This window comes from Podarcis vaucheri (assembly GCF_965113315.1).
Source record: "Podarcis vaucheri genome assembly, chromosome: 1".
NCBI lineage: Eukaryota > Metazoa > Chordata > Lepidosauria > Squamata > Lacertidae > Podarcis > Podarcis vaucheri.
In genome coordinates this window covers 102,753,147-102,771,612 of record NC_138759.1, presented here as the reverse complement: position 1 = coordinate 102,771,612, position 18,466 = coordinate 102,753,147, and the positions used below count along the sequence as shown (strand labels likewise).

Genomic DNA, 18,466 nt, shown 5'->3' with positions numbered 1-18,466 from the left:
GGCGTCTTGCCCAAAAAAATGGCAAAGAGGTAGAGGCCCTTGGATTGTGTCTGTTCACCATGAGCCATTTTTAACTAGGGTTGAATAAAGCAATGATATAAGGAGTTCTACCAAAGCTAAGATTTACAATCCAATATGTACAAACTAGAAAAAGACATGCTTGCTAAAGTAATAAATATATTCCATATTATTTCTACATAGATGTATAATTTTGGGACATTGAGTACACTGATGCCTTTTCGCTGGAAATTAAATCTGTTTATTTGGCTATTTATATCCAAATTACTTATCATCTCAGGTATAGCTAACTGGGACCTACATGTACCAGTTAGATAACATTTGAAAGCCGGGGGCAAACAACTCAGGAAGGCTGTTGTATTCATATCCTGCTTGCAATTATGAGTTCAACACTGGCATTTGACTCGACAGTGCTGGAAACAGAAAGCTGGGCTAGATGGACCTTTGGTCAACCCATCAGGGATCTTAAGCTAAGATCCCTAAGAGTTGGTGAAGTAGTGCATGAAGGCGAGCCTGCAGCTTGATGATATTCAGCTTTCAGATTCAGTGTTGGTGCTTCGCATCCGTCGCTCAAAAACAGACCAGAAAGGAAAGGGTGCCTTGGTTCGGCTGATGGCAACCATGAAAAGTGGTCCCTGCCCCGTAAAGGACACAAAAAAGTTTCTAGACCTTAGGCCCCCTGGTTACGGCCCTTTCCTAGTACACGAGGATGGGTCCCGTCTTGCAAGACAGCAGTTTACTAGTGTGATGCGCAAAGCTATTGAAGCTTGTGGGCTTCCGGCTAGGGAATATGCTGCCTACTTTTTAGGACTGGGGCCTTCCGGTGGTTTACCCATACCGGACTTCCTGTGCATCGGGCAGGAGCCAGATATAGTCAGGTCCATTCAATGCCTAAGCCAATACCGCTCCCATTCGGTAATGAATAAAATTGTGGCCAAATTTGCCCAATAACATAAACCTAATATCCGTGTCCTTGTGTGTGTTATTTCCCAACGAGGGGGGGGGGCTGCAGGGTCTTGACACGCAAATCCGCTCCACTTCCCAGTGGGGAGGAGTTGCAGTGGACCACGTGGTCACCCACTACCTGCCAGGGGTGGGGGATTTTGTCCCCCCTTGCCCAGGGGTCCCGGCCACATCAGGGCCCGGCCAGCCAATCCCCATGGTCAGGGGGGCATGGCCGGGACCATTTAAATCGGAGGAGCAAGCCAGAGGGCTTCCTCTTTGGCTCGCTTCCTCAATCACCCTCCCTATTTTGCAGGTTTAGGCACTGGCCTTGCTATGGACCTCGGTTGGTCGCCGTTGAGGGGCCTGGTAGGAATTTTTACACTTGGCAAATTGGCACTGGCCATGTGGTTTTTGCCTACCTCGTAGCAATCATGACAACTTTGTTAGGGTTGTGGTTAGGCATTGTTTGACCTTGTGATGGGGAAGGGGAGGTGTGGCCATCACCTGCCCCTCCAAGCTTAAGGGTATTCCATTAAAGGAATCTGGGGGTGTGGATCTTGCCCGAAGCCCAGGTCAGGGGCTAGGGCCATGACACGACTCCTACGGGAACACCAGGAGAGATTGAATTCCATGTGCTTTAAAAACTTAAGAAGAATTTTGCTCAATCAGGCCAAGGGTTACCTAGTCCAGCATCCCACAATAGACTGCTAGATGTCTCTTAGAATCCCCCAGGCAGTGTGTGATAACTGACACAATGAGAGCTGTGTTGACTTTGGTTGTTCAAGTGACAGGATCACTTAGTGAAAAGTCACCATGTCCTCGCTGGTTAACAAGATATATAACAAACTGGTTAACATCTATATACCAGCAACATTTTGTGAACTACTGAATGTGCTGTTTTAGTTTTGAGGAGTTGTTTTTTAACAAGCATTGTGTTAGAAACCAGGCACCCCCTCAATCTTGCACTCAGGCCATGGCTTGTCTTTGCATAGCGTATTATTATTATTATTATTATTATTATTATTATTATTATTATAAAAAGCATAAAAAGTTTCATTGAACACATGAAGGCTACCCTCCTCCATGGACTTCTGCCATTCCAATATGTTATACCATTTTTTCTGAACTTAAGTTTGCTCCACTGCATGCCACCCCACATTTTGTCTTTAAAAGATTATTATTCTTTCATACAAACCCCTTCGGCAGTAAGGCTACCTGTCCATGGTGATACAACAAATAAAGGAAGGAAGGAAGGAAGTTGAAGATGGCCATTGCAGGGAAGAACCTTGGATAGTAGCACTGAAATGCATGAAAGAAGATGTAAGTGAAATCATCTGTCTTGACCAGAAACTTTGGAGGGATTCAGACTTGTGGAAACAAAAGCAGTTTTTACCCAGTTTCCTTCTCCCATTGAAGACTCTACAACCATCCTATGCCCATTTGAAGGGATTCCTGATCCTCATGAGCTGATCTGGAGGAGATAGGCAAGCCTTAATTTTTAAATCCAATTGGTTATAGGAATTTCATCCTTCAGCTCAACACACAGTTTTTTCCAAGTGTTTGGACTTCCAAGTATTACAACAGAATTAGGGTTAGGAGCCATTGGCTAAATATGAATAATATGAATTGTGTTGGCCCAACCGCTTCCACTTCGGTTATCTAAAACTCTTTGCTTTTCACATTCTCTATGAGGTGGTTCAGTCAGATTAATATTTGCAAAAGAAACATGCTTCTGATTTTTCTTTTCATGCAGGAGAAGTCACAAGGTCATGAAAATCGTGCCCCTCGCCATTACACTGTTCAGGCCTGTAGACCTCTTGCATAAAGAGTTATTTGCAGAGGCCAGTCAATATATCATCTAAACCAGTTTTATGTTTTCTCATAGTTCCATGCTAATGCACTATATGAAAAAGTACTCTCGTTGATCCAATTGTCTTCTTGCACAAATGTTTTGGATGTCCTCCAAATCACTCAGATAGCTGCCTGAATTGCATTACAATAAGCATGCTATGATGTAATATTTCTTTAAATATACATAAGAGGGACTTACTCAAAGACCTTCTGTTTTCTGCCTTTGGCTCCTTAGATTCAGCCTCAAAGCTGCTCAGCAGTTCAGAGCTAGAGGATCTTGCAAGCTTGAACTCATTTTTCCTTGACTTGTTAGTCTTCTCTTTGGGCTAGAAGAGAAAAATGATAAAGAAATATATGGAACAATATGCTTGATTTAAAATGTCTGACTGAAAGGAAACAGAGACCAAGAAAACTAAAATACGTTTATCCTATGTTGACAAAATAAATATTTAAAGTTTTGAAAAGTATGGTACAAGATCTGTTCAGCACAATGCTGCTAAAATTGTGATACTTATAAGTGGGTTTTGATTCTGCAAATAAAAATTAGAAATGAAAATACATGGGGGACTGCTATATAAAAGTTGGGCACTTTTATTTGAAAATACCAAACTATGAGAAGATTTTTCTCCCCTGCCTGTGGGTTGGACCCTGAGTTCATTCCTGCTAGTGGAAGTATGTTCTGAGTAAAGGTCTGTTTAGGGTATGCTTCCACTGGTAGAGGGGGAAGTTACGTAATTTTTGCTGATTCCCCCTTCTTGCTGAAATAACCAATGTCAATTCTCACACTTGGGGGTGGGGTTGTTGCAGAAGGTTGATCCAGAATGTGGGAAGTGTTGCTATAGTAAAGTCATCTGCCAGTTCCCCTACTGCAGAGTTTCCCAAACTTGGGTCTCCAGCTGTTTTTGGACTACAACTCCCTTCATCCCTAGCTAGCAGGACCAGTGGTCAGCTCCAAAAAGAGCTGGAGACCCAAGTTTGGGAAACCTTGCTCTACTGCATTAAAGGCCTTCTGTCCTGCAGGGAATGTGTTGGAGAAGCAGACCCCTCCCTCCACTCCTTGGATTAACTTTTGGCATCATCATGATTTCAAATGACTGACAGGTAGGTAAGTTGGGCAATAAAGATCTAGCCCACCAGGCTAAAAAGGTTTTCCACTCCTGTTCTACGAGTAAGACTATAATCCAGGACTCATTTACTGGGTAATAAGTCCACAGAACACAGCACAACTTACTTCCAAGTAAGCATTATAAGATAGAACTATAAATTAATTTATAATATGGCTTCTGCTTTGCTTTAAAAATACTCCATATGTTGAGTACAGAATTGAGGTTTCATTACTCAAGTGTCCACATAAACAATACTTGCAGACGATCCAGGAATCAGCATGTTTTTACATGAGTAGAAAGTGTCATTTTATTTAAAATGCATCTCTGGGTTATTTGTGGGGCCTGCCTGGCGTTTTGACATGAGTAGAATGTGTGCTTGTATTTAAAATGCATCTCTGGGTTATTTGTTGGCAAAAGAATTTGTTCATTCCCCCCACCCAAATATAGTCCTGCAAGGTCTGAGGGACAGTGGACCGGCCCCCTGCTGAAAAAGTTTGCTGACCCCTCGCTTAAATCTTCCCTCACTGCATCCTACAGTACCATAGGCTATCACTTCCCATGCCTTGCATGTATTTTTTTTTTAAAAAAGACACACATGATGGCTAATCTTGTTATTAATGTAATTTATAGATAGGCACTGCAGTACACTGTATTTAAAGCCTTTTGAGATAATATCATCACATAGAATTGCCTTGGCATTTTCAGTTTCAAGATGTTTTACGATTCTTATTCATTTGTCTCACTATTAGGGCTTTAAAAGAGGTGTGTATATTGGACATCAAAATGCCTCCAAACCGCTCGCAACAAGTTCTATTGAAAAATGCAGCGAACAAGGGCAAAAAGGATACATGCTGCACAAATAGTTCTAGCATAATTAGGAGAGTTGAAAAGTGAAGTTTATACTAAGTACGTTCAAATGCACATGAGGGGTGGTGGTGGCATAAATAGAAATCGGGAGGGAGAGGCAATTAAAATGGTTGTCAGAAAATACATTCCTAAAATACCAGTGAGAAAGAAAGGAGTAACAACAATCAGATACATCAGAATATTTTCTAGTGCCATTCTGGCAAATAAATAATATGAAAATGCATAAAAGACTCATACGTATTAATAGTCATATGAAAGATTATATACTGTAGATAGCATAAATAGAAAATGTAAAAATTCATTAGTTATTAAGCGCTTGTGTGCATTTACAACCCACAGTAAACCAGTGTTGTCATTATTTCACAGCAATAAATGCACCATTCTGTCTTAGGATAAAATCAAACTGCATTTTAGTCCAGCAACACTTTTTATCTGGAATATTTATTTATTTATAGCATTAAAAAATGCATATAGGTCTTCACACACACATTTATATAGTGATTTAAGGGGGGGGGTTCACATTATTAAGTTCACTTGCTTTAAAACTTGCTTAGATGTGTAAGTACATGCATTGCTCCATGATACTTTTATCAATAGCCAAAACAAATACATACCAATCTGTCAATTACATTTTTTATAGCATTGAACCACTCCAGTATGATGAAGTCAATATCTGAGTGAAGAAGGACCTCATTTCCGGATGCTGTTGTGATCTAAATGACAATGGGAAAATCATAGGTAAGCAAACTATGTGAGACACACTTTTTCTTTTCATGTAATTCATTTGAGAAACACAGCTGTTTCAATAGCTGTCCATTTTTTAATGCCACTGGTTCTATAATTATGGCATTTAGGACAAATCCAGAACGTAGGAATGTAGGAAGCCTACAGTACTTACTCTTGAAATAATCCCCATTGGAAAGTGAACTTTCCAAGTAGATGATTTTCAGTGCTTGGAATTAACTAGTTCAGTTTAATGAAGTTCACTAAAGTAGTTCAAAAATCGCTGATTTGTATAATTGCTGAGTGAACTAAAGGTGAATTAAGTTCATTTCGTGGTAAAACTCTGAATAATTTCTAGCTCATCTTCACATTCATTCATTCCCCTCCCCTTGCAGCAGGAAGACTGTGTTTTTAGCTTTCTTTCTTTTTAAAATAAGTTAATTGAAAATGTATAAAGAAGGTTAGAAAGCAAAACATAAAGCCAACTTTCTAAGGCTTATTAGGCAGAGATGGAGGCACTGCTGTTGCTAAGGTTGCTTAGTCATTTAATCACTGTTGCTAAGCAAAACTACAACTGCAGGAACAAAGTGAATAATGCATTTTACCTTTAACAACTTTGTGGCTGGCACAAATAAAACAGGATGAGCAGAATAAAATTACAATTCACCTGTTGACATTATGTCTGTCAGACATCTTATTACTTGTGTATGGGCCCTGTTTTACTTCATAATTCAGCATTGCAGCTGGTAAAATTCCAAATGCTCATTTGGTGTGTGTGTTTTTTAAACCAAGGATGATTAATAAAATCACAGAATTGTAGAGTTTGAAGAGACCCCAAGGTTATCTAGTTCAAGCCCCTGTACTGCAGTAATCTCAATATGTGGTCATCCCTCCAATTTGAAACCATACCAAACCCTGCTTAGCTTTGGAAATGCGCTAGCAGTTTCCACTGCTGAACCACTAGATCAACTTTTTATAAAAAGTTCATTTGGATGAATTTGAGCTGAACTAGCTTGTTTCGTAAAATGAACTGGAACCAGTTCTTCTTTTGAGAAGGTGAACTAGAACTAGTTCCTTTTTAAAATGAACAGACATAATGTCAGAAATGTATGGGCTATACCCATATAACTAAAAATTTTAAAAGCCATGTGGAATACACAATAAAGACTTTAGGGCATGTTACAGTACACATGAGGATTCTGCATAAAATGTCCTTCCCATAATAGAAGAATCTGATCCTTACCACAATGTTTGTGTTTATTTACTGCATGGATGATAAGAAGGGGTGGGGTTGAGACAGGGCTGATCCATATAACAAAATAATTGAACACTGATGCCAGGGTGGTGATCATTTATCTAGGGGTGGCATTTTCCTGGCATCTCGGAGAATTGTAAGGTGCAATGAGCTAACTCTTATAATGATAATCAGGTACTACTTCATTCCAGATGTGTTGATCCTAGGAGCATCTTTTGAGGCAATGCTTTATATTTATACTATTTATTTATTTATTTCAATTAGCTCATTTTAATCAACTACGAATCTGTTTTCTCCACTTCGTGTCATCTCCCCGTGCCAACGCTTGCTAAAGTTTTACTGATTGTTCTCAACTTAAGGGCAAGTTCCAATTAATGGCACAAGAGAAAGTAATAACTGTACAGTGGTACCTCTGGTTACGAACTTAATTCGTTCCAGAGGTCCATTCTTAACCTGAGGTACCACTTTAGCTAATCGGGCCTCCCACTGCTGCTGCCGCCGCGCAATTTCTGTTCTCATCCTGAGGAAAAGTTCTTAATCCGAGGTACTACTTCCGGGTTAGTGGAGTCTGTAACCTGAAGCGTCTGTAAGCTGAAGTGTCTGTAATCCAAGGTGTTTGTAACCCGAGGTACCACTGTAACTTAAACTGGGACATATCACTGCAGCATTTAAGATGTTAATAGTCCAAAGCTGAGAGCTGATTCTGTATTAAAAGTCTGTTGCAACTTCTTCCCCTTGGTCATTATTTTTCCAGATTCTCCACTGCCTCTAAGTAAATAAGGGACTAGGGCTGCAATCTTTTGCACACTTATCTGGAGTATGTCTTACAACACAGTGAGGTTTATTTCTTAGTAAACTTCTATAGGATCCATCTATATGGATATTTGAAATAATAAATGGTTTTTCAAGTGTGGGAGAAACCCAACACAATGAATAGTTGGAATTCCACACATAATATTTCTAGACATAAAACTAGTCATTCCACCCTGTTTGATTATGTTCTCTTCCCAAATAATAGGCTGTGTGTACAACTTAAAACAGCTGTTGCCTATGGCAGGTGTTCACAGATATTTCTAAGAGCTAAAAATCTAAGCTGACCTAAATAAGAGACATCCATTATATTATATAGACCTGAGATGCATGCATGTAAGGAACATCCATTATATTTCATAGGACGCTGATGGTCAGAAATAAAACACATATATTTTGCAGGATGCAGCAACTTCTGTCACAGCAACAGTACAAAGGTAACTAACTGATGGAACCTATCGCTAACACTTTTCAAGTTTACAAATTTTAATTTTGGGTAGGTTTCAACTGTTTTATATGACACTACAAATGTATTAATGTGCGGTGAGAGACATGAATTAGACTAAACACAATGGTCAATCCAATCTAGTGCATCTCTTCCAGTACAAACAAACCACCACTTAAATTATTACAAGAAACAATATTTTCAAAGTAAAAGCAACACACGTAATTAGAGTGACTTTATTTTGAAGGCTTAAGAAGGAAGCAACATAGTTCACTCTTCCGTTGAGTAAATTTGAGCTTTATTAAAATACAAGTATTTCAGCATTGCATAAACATTTGTACCCTTATGATATGTAAAAGAGATACTTCAGTGCTAACAAGACCAAAGCAACATTCATTTTGAAAGAGTCTTCGTCTTAATGTGCTGTTTGTAATAATCATATATAATCGGTGATGTATGAATATATCAGCAAAAGTAGATCATAGAACAGGAAGAAGTGAATTCATTCAAAATACTTGCTATTCGAGATACAGTTCAAGTCTCTTTCTCTGTAATCTTCAGAGTTACTAAACACTTTCAAGAAGACTGCTACTGCTCTCTACAGTTTATATGCATCCACTTCTTAATTACAGTCAGTAATTGACTTTGTTCTGCTCTGTCCTAGACATTCAGAGGAAAGCATTTCCAAAGACTTTGGTTTGGCGAATTGCATTAAACTGTAGGGTTTTTTTTAACCCACTTCTATATATTTCCTACTTAGAATTCCTGATTAAAAAGTTCTTGGAAGGAATTGTTAAACCATATTTGCATTTCTAACAATAGCATTGTTAAAACCAATGGGAATATAATTCAGGGTGGGTGGGTGCCAGATTTGGCTGCAACAATTTACCACTGCAGTCCTAAACAATGTAATAAACAACAACAGCAACCAAACAGTCTCCCCATGAAGGCAATTTTGAGCATATCAGCCATGGATAAGAAAAAAAAAAAAACCAACAAGGACTACAGAAATACAAAAGGGATTTTCCCCCTCAAAGTCTCCAGAAAAGCTGCTGCCCTCTGTTTTGCTTCTGTTGCTTTCTTATTTAAGATCTCAAAAAACAAAACAAAACATGCGTGCATTCCATTTTCAAGACACACACTCTAAAAGAGAAAACTTATTTAAAGTGGCATTATGAGCCAGTGCTCACAGTAGTAGCTAGCTCAAAGGAATGAAGGATTTGTGCAGTCCTGATACTTTAATTTAGGCATTAGTTCAAGCAGGTGGTTCTGAGTCAGGATTCGCGTGTCCTCCTTCAGCCTCTGTCACTGACTCACTGTGTCAGTTTGAGGAGAAAAGTAAATTAATGGGCTGGATTCTGTACCATGCCTTTGCTTCCTGAAAAGCTCTTTAAATGTTGGCAGTGATATCTATTCCAAGAACTGAAATGAAATAGCTGCCACATATTTGTAAACTGGATTCAAGCATTCTCAGCAGTAGGTCCAATGTAAACTGGTGCGCATGTCAATGTCACCAATTGTATTACTTCTGGCCCCAGATCTTCCTCCTCCCATTCCAAATCAAACAGAGAAAGCCAGGCGGGAAAGCAGGGAGAAATTTTGAATTGGAGCGCCTGTAAGTTGCACACAATATTGACATTGACCAACGATGACACACACGCTCTCTCTCAGCTAGCTTTCCCCATCCTCTTCAACTTTCAGTTCATAAACACTGTTTATGCCAACAAACTTTTAAATAAAGCAAAAAACAACAACACCCCCTTCAGTTCATTTTTCCAGGGATAAAAGAACAGTGATGCAGCTATGAGAGAAGCAAAGGTAAAACCAGAAGTAATCACCCAACTGTGAATCCTTGCTTGGTTTTGGTGAAGTGCTTGCCAGTATTACATTTCTGTACATTCCCTTTCCTGTTTCATATGGGAAGAAGAGACGCAGAACCAGAATAATAGAAAAGATACAGCAAGCCATGACACAGACCAGCTTTTATTCCTCTGACCAGAAGAATATAAGAAGAATCCTACTGGATCAGACCAAAGGCATCTAAGTTCAGCATCCTGTTCCCCACAGTGGTCAACCAAAAGGCCTATAGGAAGCCCACAGGCATGACACAAATGCAGCAACACTTGCAGTTGTTACCCACCGACTGGTATTCAGCGATCCCCTTTGTTGTCAATTTGGGTGGAGAAGTGGTGAGACTGTCCCCAGCACTCATCACACAAGCCTCAATAAACAGCTTGTGCCAAAACCTGGCCTAGTATTTGATATTTGCTGCAGTGGTGTGTTTGCTTTTATCTCCTATAGGTCTTCTTTTCTCCTTAAGTTTTGATGGGCTTTCAGTCCAGTCTTAGAAATGGGCTTTCTGTGTACCCCTCTCCAAATTTCCAAAGCAATTAAAGTTCTGTGATCCAAATGAATTATGCAAATGAAGTGTACAAATTATTCTGTTATTTATTCTGCTTGTCAAACTGGAAAGGAGAGAAGCTACTAGGGTTCTGAAGCCCTGCTTTCTTACAGAAAACTTTTGTTGGCAACCTTAAGAACCAAACATCATAGATGATATAGATATAGATATAGATATAGATATAGATATAGATGATATAGATATAGATATAGATATAGATATAGATATAGATATAGATAGATATAGATATAGATATAGATATAGATTGATGAAGGTCAAGTTCCTCTGGATAATAATAATAATAATAATAAATTTTATTTATATCCCGCCCTCCCCAGCCGAAGCCGGGCTCAGGGCGGCTAACAACAATAAAACAGTACAAAGGTACAACATAAAGAACATTCTAAAATCATTCATTATAAAAATTAATTAATTCAAGCCACTAGCAACCATTGGGCCAGAGCTCTGCGAAGATTGCCGAGGGAGGGAGTCAGGCTGTGCCCTGGCCAAAGGCCTGGTGGAACAGCTCTGTCTTGCAGGCCCTGCGGAAGGATGTCAAGTCCCGCAGGGCCCTGGTCTCTTGTGACAGAGTGTTCCACCAGATCGGAGCCACAGCCGAAAAAGCCCTGGCTCTAGTTGAGGCCAGCCTAACTTCTCTGTGGCCTGGGACCTTCAAGATGTTTTTATTTGAAGACCGTAGGTTTCTCTGTGGGGCATACCAGGAGAGGCGGTCCCGTAGGTACGAGGGTCCTAGGCCATATAGGGCTTTAAAGGTTAAAACCAGCACCTTAAACCTGATCCTGTACTCCACCGGGAGCCAGTGCAGCTGGTATAGCACCGGGTGAATGTGATCTCGCAGCGAAGACCTCGTAAGGAGTCTCGCTGCAGCATTCTGCACCCGCTGGAGTTTCTGGGTCAGTCTCAAGGGCAGCCCCACGTAGAGCGAGTTACAATAATCCAGTCTGGAGGTGACCGTCGCGTGGATCACAGTGGCGAGGTCAGGGCGAGAGAGGTAAGGAGCCAACTGCTTAGCTTGGCGGAGATGGAAAAATGCCGCCTTTGTTATAGCTGCAATCTGCGCCTCCATGGAAAGGGAGGTGTCGAAGATTACACCCAAACTCTTAACGGACGGTGCTGGCACTAATTGCGCCCCCGCAAGAGATGGGAGTTGCCCCCCCAATCCCATATCGCCCCGTCCCAGCCACAGGACCTCTGTCTTCGAAGGATTTAGCTTCAACCGGCTCCCACGTAACCATCCAGCCACAGCTTCCAAACATCTGGTCAGTGTGTCTGGGGCCGAGTCAGGATGGCCATCCATCAACAGATAGAGTTGGGTGTCATCAGCATACTGATGGCAACCCAGCCCAAAACTCCGAACAAGCTGGGCGAGGGGGCGCATAAAGATGTTGAAAAGCATCGGGGAGAGTATCGCGCCCTGAGGTACTCCACACACCAAGGAGTGGCGCGATGACAATTCCCCCCCAAGCGCCACCCTCTGTCCCCGACCAGAGAGAAACGAGCGCAGCCATTGAAGGACTGTGCCCTGGATCCCCACGTCGGTAAGGCGGTGGTCCAAAAGTTCGTGATCGACCATGTCGAAAGCTGCTGATAGATCTAGAAGAATCAGCAGCCCTGACCCGCCTCGATCCAGCTGTCTACGAAGGTCATCTGTTAGGGCGACCAGAGCCGTCTCGGTCCCATGACCAGCGCGGAAGCCAGACTGGAATGGATCCAGAGCCAATGTTTCATCCAGAAACCCACCAAGCTGTTCAGCAACCGCTCTCTCAATCACCTTACCCAGGAACGGAAGATTCGAAACCGGGCGGTAATTGGATAGATCTAAAGGATCTAATGATGTTTTCTTTAAGAGCGGGCGCACCACTGCCTCCTTCAGTTCCCCTGGGAATGTCCCCGTGCCAAGGGACAAATTGATGATATTCCCCAGGGGGGCCCGCACCTCGTCTGGACACACTCTAATCAGCCAAGACGGGCACGGGTCGAGAGGACAAGTGGTGGGCTTTCCAGCTCGGAGGAGTCTGTCCACATCGGCTGGGGATATCTGGTCGAAGTGGTCCAATACTGGACCCGAGGACAGTCGAGGGGCCTCCAGTTCCTTTATTGTATCCAAATTGGCAGGTGAATTATGCATCATTACTGATTAATGTAAGGGACGCAGGTGGCACTGTGGGTTAAACCACAGAGCCTAGGACTTGCCGATCAGAAGGTTGGCAGTTCGAATCCCCGCGATGCAGTGAGCTCCTGTTGCTCGGATCCTGCTCCTGCCAACCTAGCAGTTCGAAAGCACGCCGGTGCAAGTAGATAAATAGGTACCACTGTGGCAGGAAGGTAAACTGCGTTTCCGTGCGCTGCTCTGGTTCGCCAGAAGCGACTTAGTCATGCTGGCCACATGACCTGTACGTCGGCTTCCTCGGCCAATAAAGCGAGATGAGCGCTGCAACCCCAGAGTCGGTCACGACTGGACCTAATGGTCAGGGGTCCCTTTACCTTTACCTTTACTGATTAATGTATTTTTCACAGCACACTTCTAAATCATGGTATAGACACTGAACAGTCAAAGCAAGATGGTACCAAGTAAATATGTTGAATTTGTCATTATTCTCCCCAAGAACAGTTGCCAGTCTAGTGATGTGATTCCTCCAGTCTTGTTTTCACTCCTGGATTCCATCTCTGCCATCCCTTTTCACATCAACTTCCTTTTGATTATAAAACCTTTTTTTTTCTTTTTTAAAGAGGCTAGAATAATAATTCATTTTATTTTATGTGGTATAGTTACATGGACCACCAGTTAAAAATAAGTACATGCAAAACCAGCTGCAGCAAGATGTGTCTACCACACCCTTGGTGAATAGAAACAAGGTCTAATTAAAATAAAGTTTCGAGACACATAGCCATTTAATTAATTTGGTTTTGAGCCTCCTTAGTCATTTAATTAATTTTGTTTGAATTACATTTGAATTGAATTAAAATAAAGATAGGGATTTTTCAGTTTTTAAAAACATGTCAAAAGCAAGTGTACCACTGGAAATAATATACATTCTTCCCACTCCTGATAACCCTGTTTGTTGTTGTTGTTTTTTTACAAAGTTTAGGTTGAATGAAAGAGCTGAGGTGGAGGGAACCTTGTATTAAAAATATATATGTTTGTGTTTCACTATAATATGGTTAAGTCTAATGTTTGGCACATGTAAATAAATCAAATAAAGTAAGTCCCATTTCAACTGCAGTCCCCCACTCCATTTCATAATATGATATTTTGTACCAGATGAAGAGTGTTAAATTATTGAAGGGTACTCAAAGGTGTTTATGGACACACACTCTTCAAAAAGAAAGAAAGGAAAAAAGAGATTATCAGGCAGAATGTCTGTCTCAGATGATAGTCTTACATTGGTAACTTTCAATAATTCCTTCTGACGAGTCCAGGCTAGCTGACTTTTTTTTTTAAAAAAAAGAAGAAAAAAAGGCTAAAGTATCAGTTTGAATAAAAACTTCCTAACTAGGCTTCCAAGAAAGAGGGGGGAAATCCTGCTAGTTGAAACATTTTGTGAGAATGTATCTGCCTTGTATCCCCCAATGTTGCTAGATGTTAAATAAATATATGCTCATTGTAAAAATATTTTTTTTAAAAAAATGTTGCTTTGGCAACTCTCTTATTAAAATGCATTTGTAACCCCCATCTGTCAAGAAAGTTTTGAAAAGTTTGTTTACTTTGGATAGCAGCCCTATCCAGGGTTACCCCAGCAAACAATGATAGCAGTCTTCAGAAGTTGTGCGAGGAACAAGCCACTAGGGATCCATTTTTGTTTTAATTGGCACACACAAACACTTTTCTGGTCTGTCAAGAAGATCAAGCTAATATGCATGGAGGGTGTTATATTCTCAGCTTTTGGGAGTACTAAGGCTCCCTTTATTTAAGTAATTTAAATGATAGACTGCAAAAACTTTGCAAGTCAGAAAAAAATGTTTTATATTTTCATGGGGAATATTTGTTTTAAGGAACAGAAAATGTTATACATATCTAAAGATGTTGAACCTTGTGTTATAATTAACCTGCTTTTTCCAACTCTGTAAAATTAGTTTAAACAGGATAAATATTGCTGTATAAAACACCCAACAAATATTGCCTGCATTGCTGCAACTTTCCCTACTATTAAAAAATAATAATAATGGGAGGGTATTAATATGCAGGTGTTTACAGTGCATGTTTCTGTGTCTCTTATAATGATTGATCTGAATGTAAAATTGCTGGAACTCTCAGTGGTGCCATCATATCAAATCAATCTGCCTATCAAAGCAATTTGTTATTTAATGGAAAGAAAACAAATGTTTGAACTAAATTCACCAGTAGATCTCAAGTGAGTTTAACACTGCAAGGACTGGGGTCAAATTCACAAAAGAAGAGCATTTATTTAATTGAAATTGAGTTGAACCTTTGATACCCAAATAATTTTGTCCAGAGTGCTCCTATAACACTGACTTGTATGGCATAATAATTTCCTCCAAAGTGGAACTTCAGATTCATGAGAAAATCAGAAAGTTTCAGGGCTGCCAGTATTCCCAGCTCATATGTTTAAGAATATTTCCTGCTGTGCTGCATCACACTAGTGCAAGAGACAAGGAAACCCAAAGCTCTTATGCTTAATGAATTTGACAATTTCAGATTCTCTCACTTTCTCATTGTTCAGTTTGCCACAGTTTCACATCAGTTTGCAATTTTTAAAAATCATCATCATCATCATCATCATCATCATCATCATTAGTATTTTAAACTTCTCATGAAAATTCACCAGCCCTGTATAATATACACTTTTGTATGCAATTTCCCTAATGGGGTGCATTTCCCTAATGGGATGTATTCTTGTACATTTTCCTCACTTAGATATTCATGAGGCTGTTAGTACCGCTGGTGGTTGTGCAAGTGAGGACTCCTCCCTGCCCCAGTTCCCCCACAGCCTCAGTTATTATTTGTACCCCACCCATCTGACTGCCTACAGGTAATTGAATGTACTGCTGCTTGGTATTATTTGTCCATTGGCATCCGTCTGTCTTGAGAGACAATGGAGTACACCTCCAGGGGTTAAGTAAAAATGATGGGTGGGCAGCGTGTATGAAGGTCCTGGGCTGTCCAGACAACATGACACCCCTCTAGGCCTCACTGATGTGGTAGAGCAATGTGGAGCAATGTGTTTGGCACTAGCTTGGCTGCAGGAATTGCTGGAAGGAGGTGTACAAGGTCACCCAATTGTCTTAGGGACTCCACTCTGAATTTGTTTAGGATTTTACTCTTTAGCATTTTCTTCTTCTGAAAATATGTTCCCTTGCTAATATATATACAGTCATATCTTGGGTTACAGATGCTTCAGGTTTTGCATTTTTGGGTTGCGTACTGTGCCGAACCCAGAAGTACCAGAACAGGTTACTTCTGGGTTTCGGCGCTTGCACATGCGCAGAAGCACTAAATCGTGCTTTGTGCATGTGCAGAAGCGCTGAATCGCGACCCGCGCGTGCGCAGACACAGCGCTGCGAGTTGCAAACATGCCTCCCACATGGATCATGTTCACAACCCGGCCGTCCACTGTACTCCATATATCAGAGAAAGAGAGAACCCCCAACATTATGGTATTTTTTATTTTATTTTTTGCATTTGGCCAGGACAACAAACATTTATCAAACATTTAGGAATTGCTTTGTTTTGACTTGCACTAAGAAGAAGAACACTTGCTAACTTTAGAACTGCACACGTTTATTTGCACTGGTTTCAAGTGGGTTTCTTGTATACTAAAATAATAACTGTCTAAAATAATTATGTGTTTGTAGAGAAATACTGTATGGCTAAAATAAGAACAGCAGCCTGAACATCTTCCAGCTAAAGTTAATATTAATCCAGGTAAGAACAAGAGTAGGAGGTCTGTTTAGTCTTAACTGTAACACTAATTCAATTGCCAACTCTCAAAAGAAAAAGAAAAACTAGTATCAGGGAGAAGCTGGAAGGGTAGGGAATCAATCTGGGTGAGGAGCCCAGAGAAGACCTTCAAGGTGGCATCTATCTATTCACCTGAGGGGGTACTGCTAACAATATGTGTCAGGAGGAAAGTAACTCCTTTGGCCATTTCTGGCAACTGGGCCCAAAGCAAAAACAAAATCATCAAACCAGACCCATAACCTGTTCTGTTTTGAGCAATGATCAAGGACAGGCACCTCTAGAAGAGCAGCACTCATCCTCAGACTATGCCTTAAGACTTAAGTAGAAGCTGCAGTTCTGTTTAAGTTGCTAGCTCTGCCTTCTGTGAAAGGAGCCTCATCATTTAAAGGGGTATTGGCTGCTTCAGCAGTCAATGACAACCACAGAACAGAGGAGACTGTCCTTCCATTCAGGCTTCTTAGCTGTAGTCCTCAGTTCCAGAGGAGGGCATCCCCTTGGTCCAGAGGGACACTGGCATAACGGGTTCAACATCTCTCTGAACTAAGGCTCATGGTCTTGTTCCATGCATAGTACCAGTCTGAATTCAAATGAAACATTATTGGCTTGGAATTTTCCAGCGTTCCAAAATGCATAAAAGCCACCGCAAGGACAGGAAGCTTCCTCGCTGCTGTCAGTTACCCTTGAACATGTAGAAGACAATGAGAATGGCAGGCAGAGCTAGTGCACCCCCTGTCTCTACCCTTCTCACATGTTTAGTTAACCTGTATAGGGCTCTAAAAGGTAAAGGGACCCCTGACCATTAGGTCCAGTCGTGGCCGACTCTGGGGTTGCGGCACTCATCTTGCTTTATTGGCCGAGGGAGCTTGGCATACAGCTTCCGGGTCATGTGACCAGCATGACTAAGCCGCTTCTGGTGAACCAGAGCAGCGCACGGAGACACCGTTTACCTTCCCACCGGAGCGGTACCTATTTATCTACTTGCACTTTGACATGCTAGGTTGGCAGGAATAGGGACCGAGCAACGGGAGCTCACCCCATCGCAGGGATTCGACCGCCAACCTTCTGATCAGCAAGTCCTAGGCTCTGTGGTTTAACCCACAGCACCACCCGTGTCCCTTGTATAGGGCTCTAGGATGCACTAAATAAATAAATAAATAAATAAATAAATAAATAAATAAATCCCTAACTTGAAATTGCTAGGTTGTACTGCTTCTTAATGTGTTATACAGGATCACATTGCAATCTCACCTGCATGTGAATTCAGAAATCTCTTATTCTTTGCCACTATAAATAATTGCATTTGGACATTAAAAAAAAACAACAAAAACCACAATAAAACTGAAAAGGTCCTGCTGATACAGGAGACATGCTTGGTGGGCGGTGGGGGGGGGGAAGAGTTGAAAAAGCCAATTCTCTCCTTATCAATCATGCTTTTGACTAGAGATGTGTAAATGATTTTCCACTGCAAACATAACCTGGTGAAATTAACATTTACATGAGATTCACAATAAAACAGCATGACCGTGACATGAGCCCACATTGAAATTATCAAGCATATCCTTTCACTCAGTCCGGAAAGAGAGCTAGAACAGGATTGAAACAGTGTAAGTGTCAAAGATAATACGGAAGAAAGCTTTTATCTAAGTGGAATTATAGGTACAAGGCATGCATGTCAGCCACCTATTCCCAAAAATGCAGCCCTTATAACTGCCCAATGAAACCAAATACCAGGCCACTGCTCTTCGAGTTCTATAACCTGAAAATGCAGGTCAGAGTTCACATGTTCCCCAAAAGAGCTGGCAGGAGGATTGTGCCTTCCTCAACATATTACTAAAGCTAGGGGCTATTGCTGTATGAAAAGTCCATCCTGGCAATAAATCACCATATGAAATGCAATATATGTGAGTAGCGTATTTGCCTTGCATACATTTTATTTCCTCATGCAAAGTGCCTTTTATCTAGGACACCTGTATTAGCATCTATTCAAACAGCAAACTTTGGCACTGAGTTATGTCAGCATTGTCATCAAAGAGGGAGGGAAGTATTAGTAGGGCTCGCTGAGGAATTTCATTTCAAGGAATCCTGATGCAGACTAACCAGATCA

At 41.1% G+C, this 18,466-nt stretch overlaps 1 protein-coding gene across 15 annotated transcripts in view; it reads right to left on the bottom strand.

Annotated features, from left to right (window-relative positions):
• ARHGAP15 (Rho GTPase activating protein 15) overlaps nucleotides 1-18,466 on the bottom strand; it is a 376,884-nt gene that overhangs the window by 177,860 nt on the left and 180,558 nt on the right. For all 15 annotated transcript variants that reach the window (XM_082198904.1, XM_082198913.1, XM_082198906.1 and 12 more), the window contains 2 exons: nucleotides 5,402-5,500; nucleotides 3,014-3,140 (listed from right to left, as the gene is read on the bottom strand). In XM_082198904.1, the coding sequence (XP_082055030.1) occupies nucleotides 3,014-3,140; nucleotides 5,402-5,500 (226 nt within the window). The remainder of the gene's footprint in view (nucleotides 1-3,013; nucleotides 3,141-5,401; nucleotides 5,501-18,466) is intronic.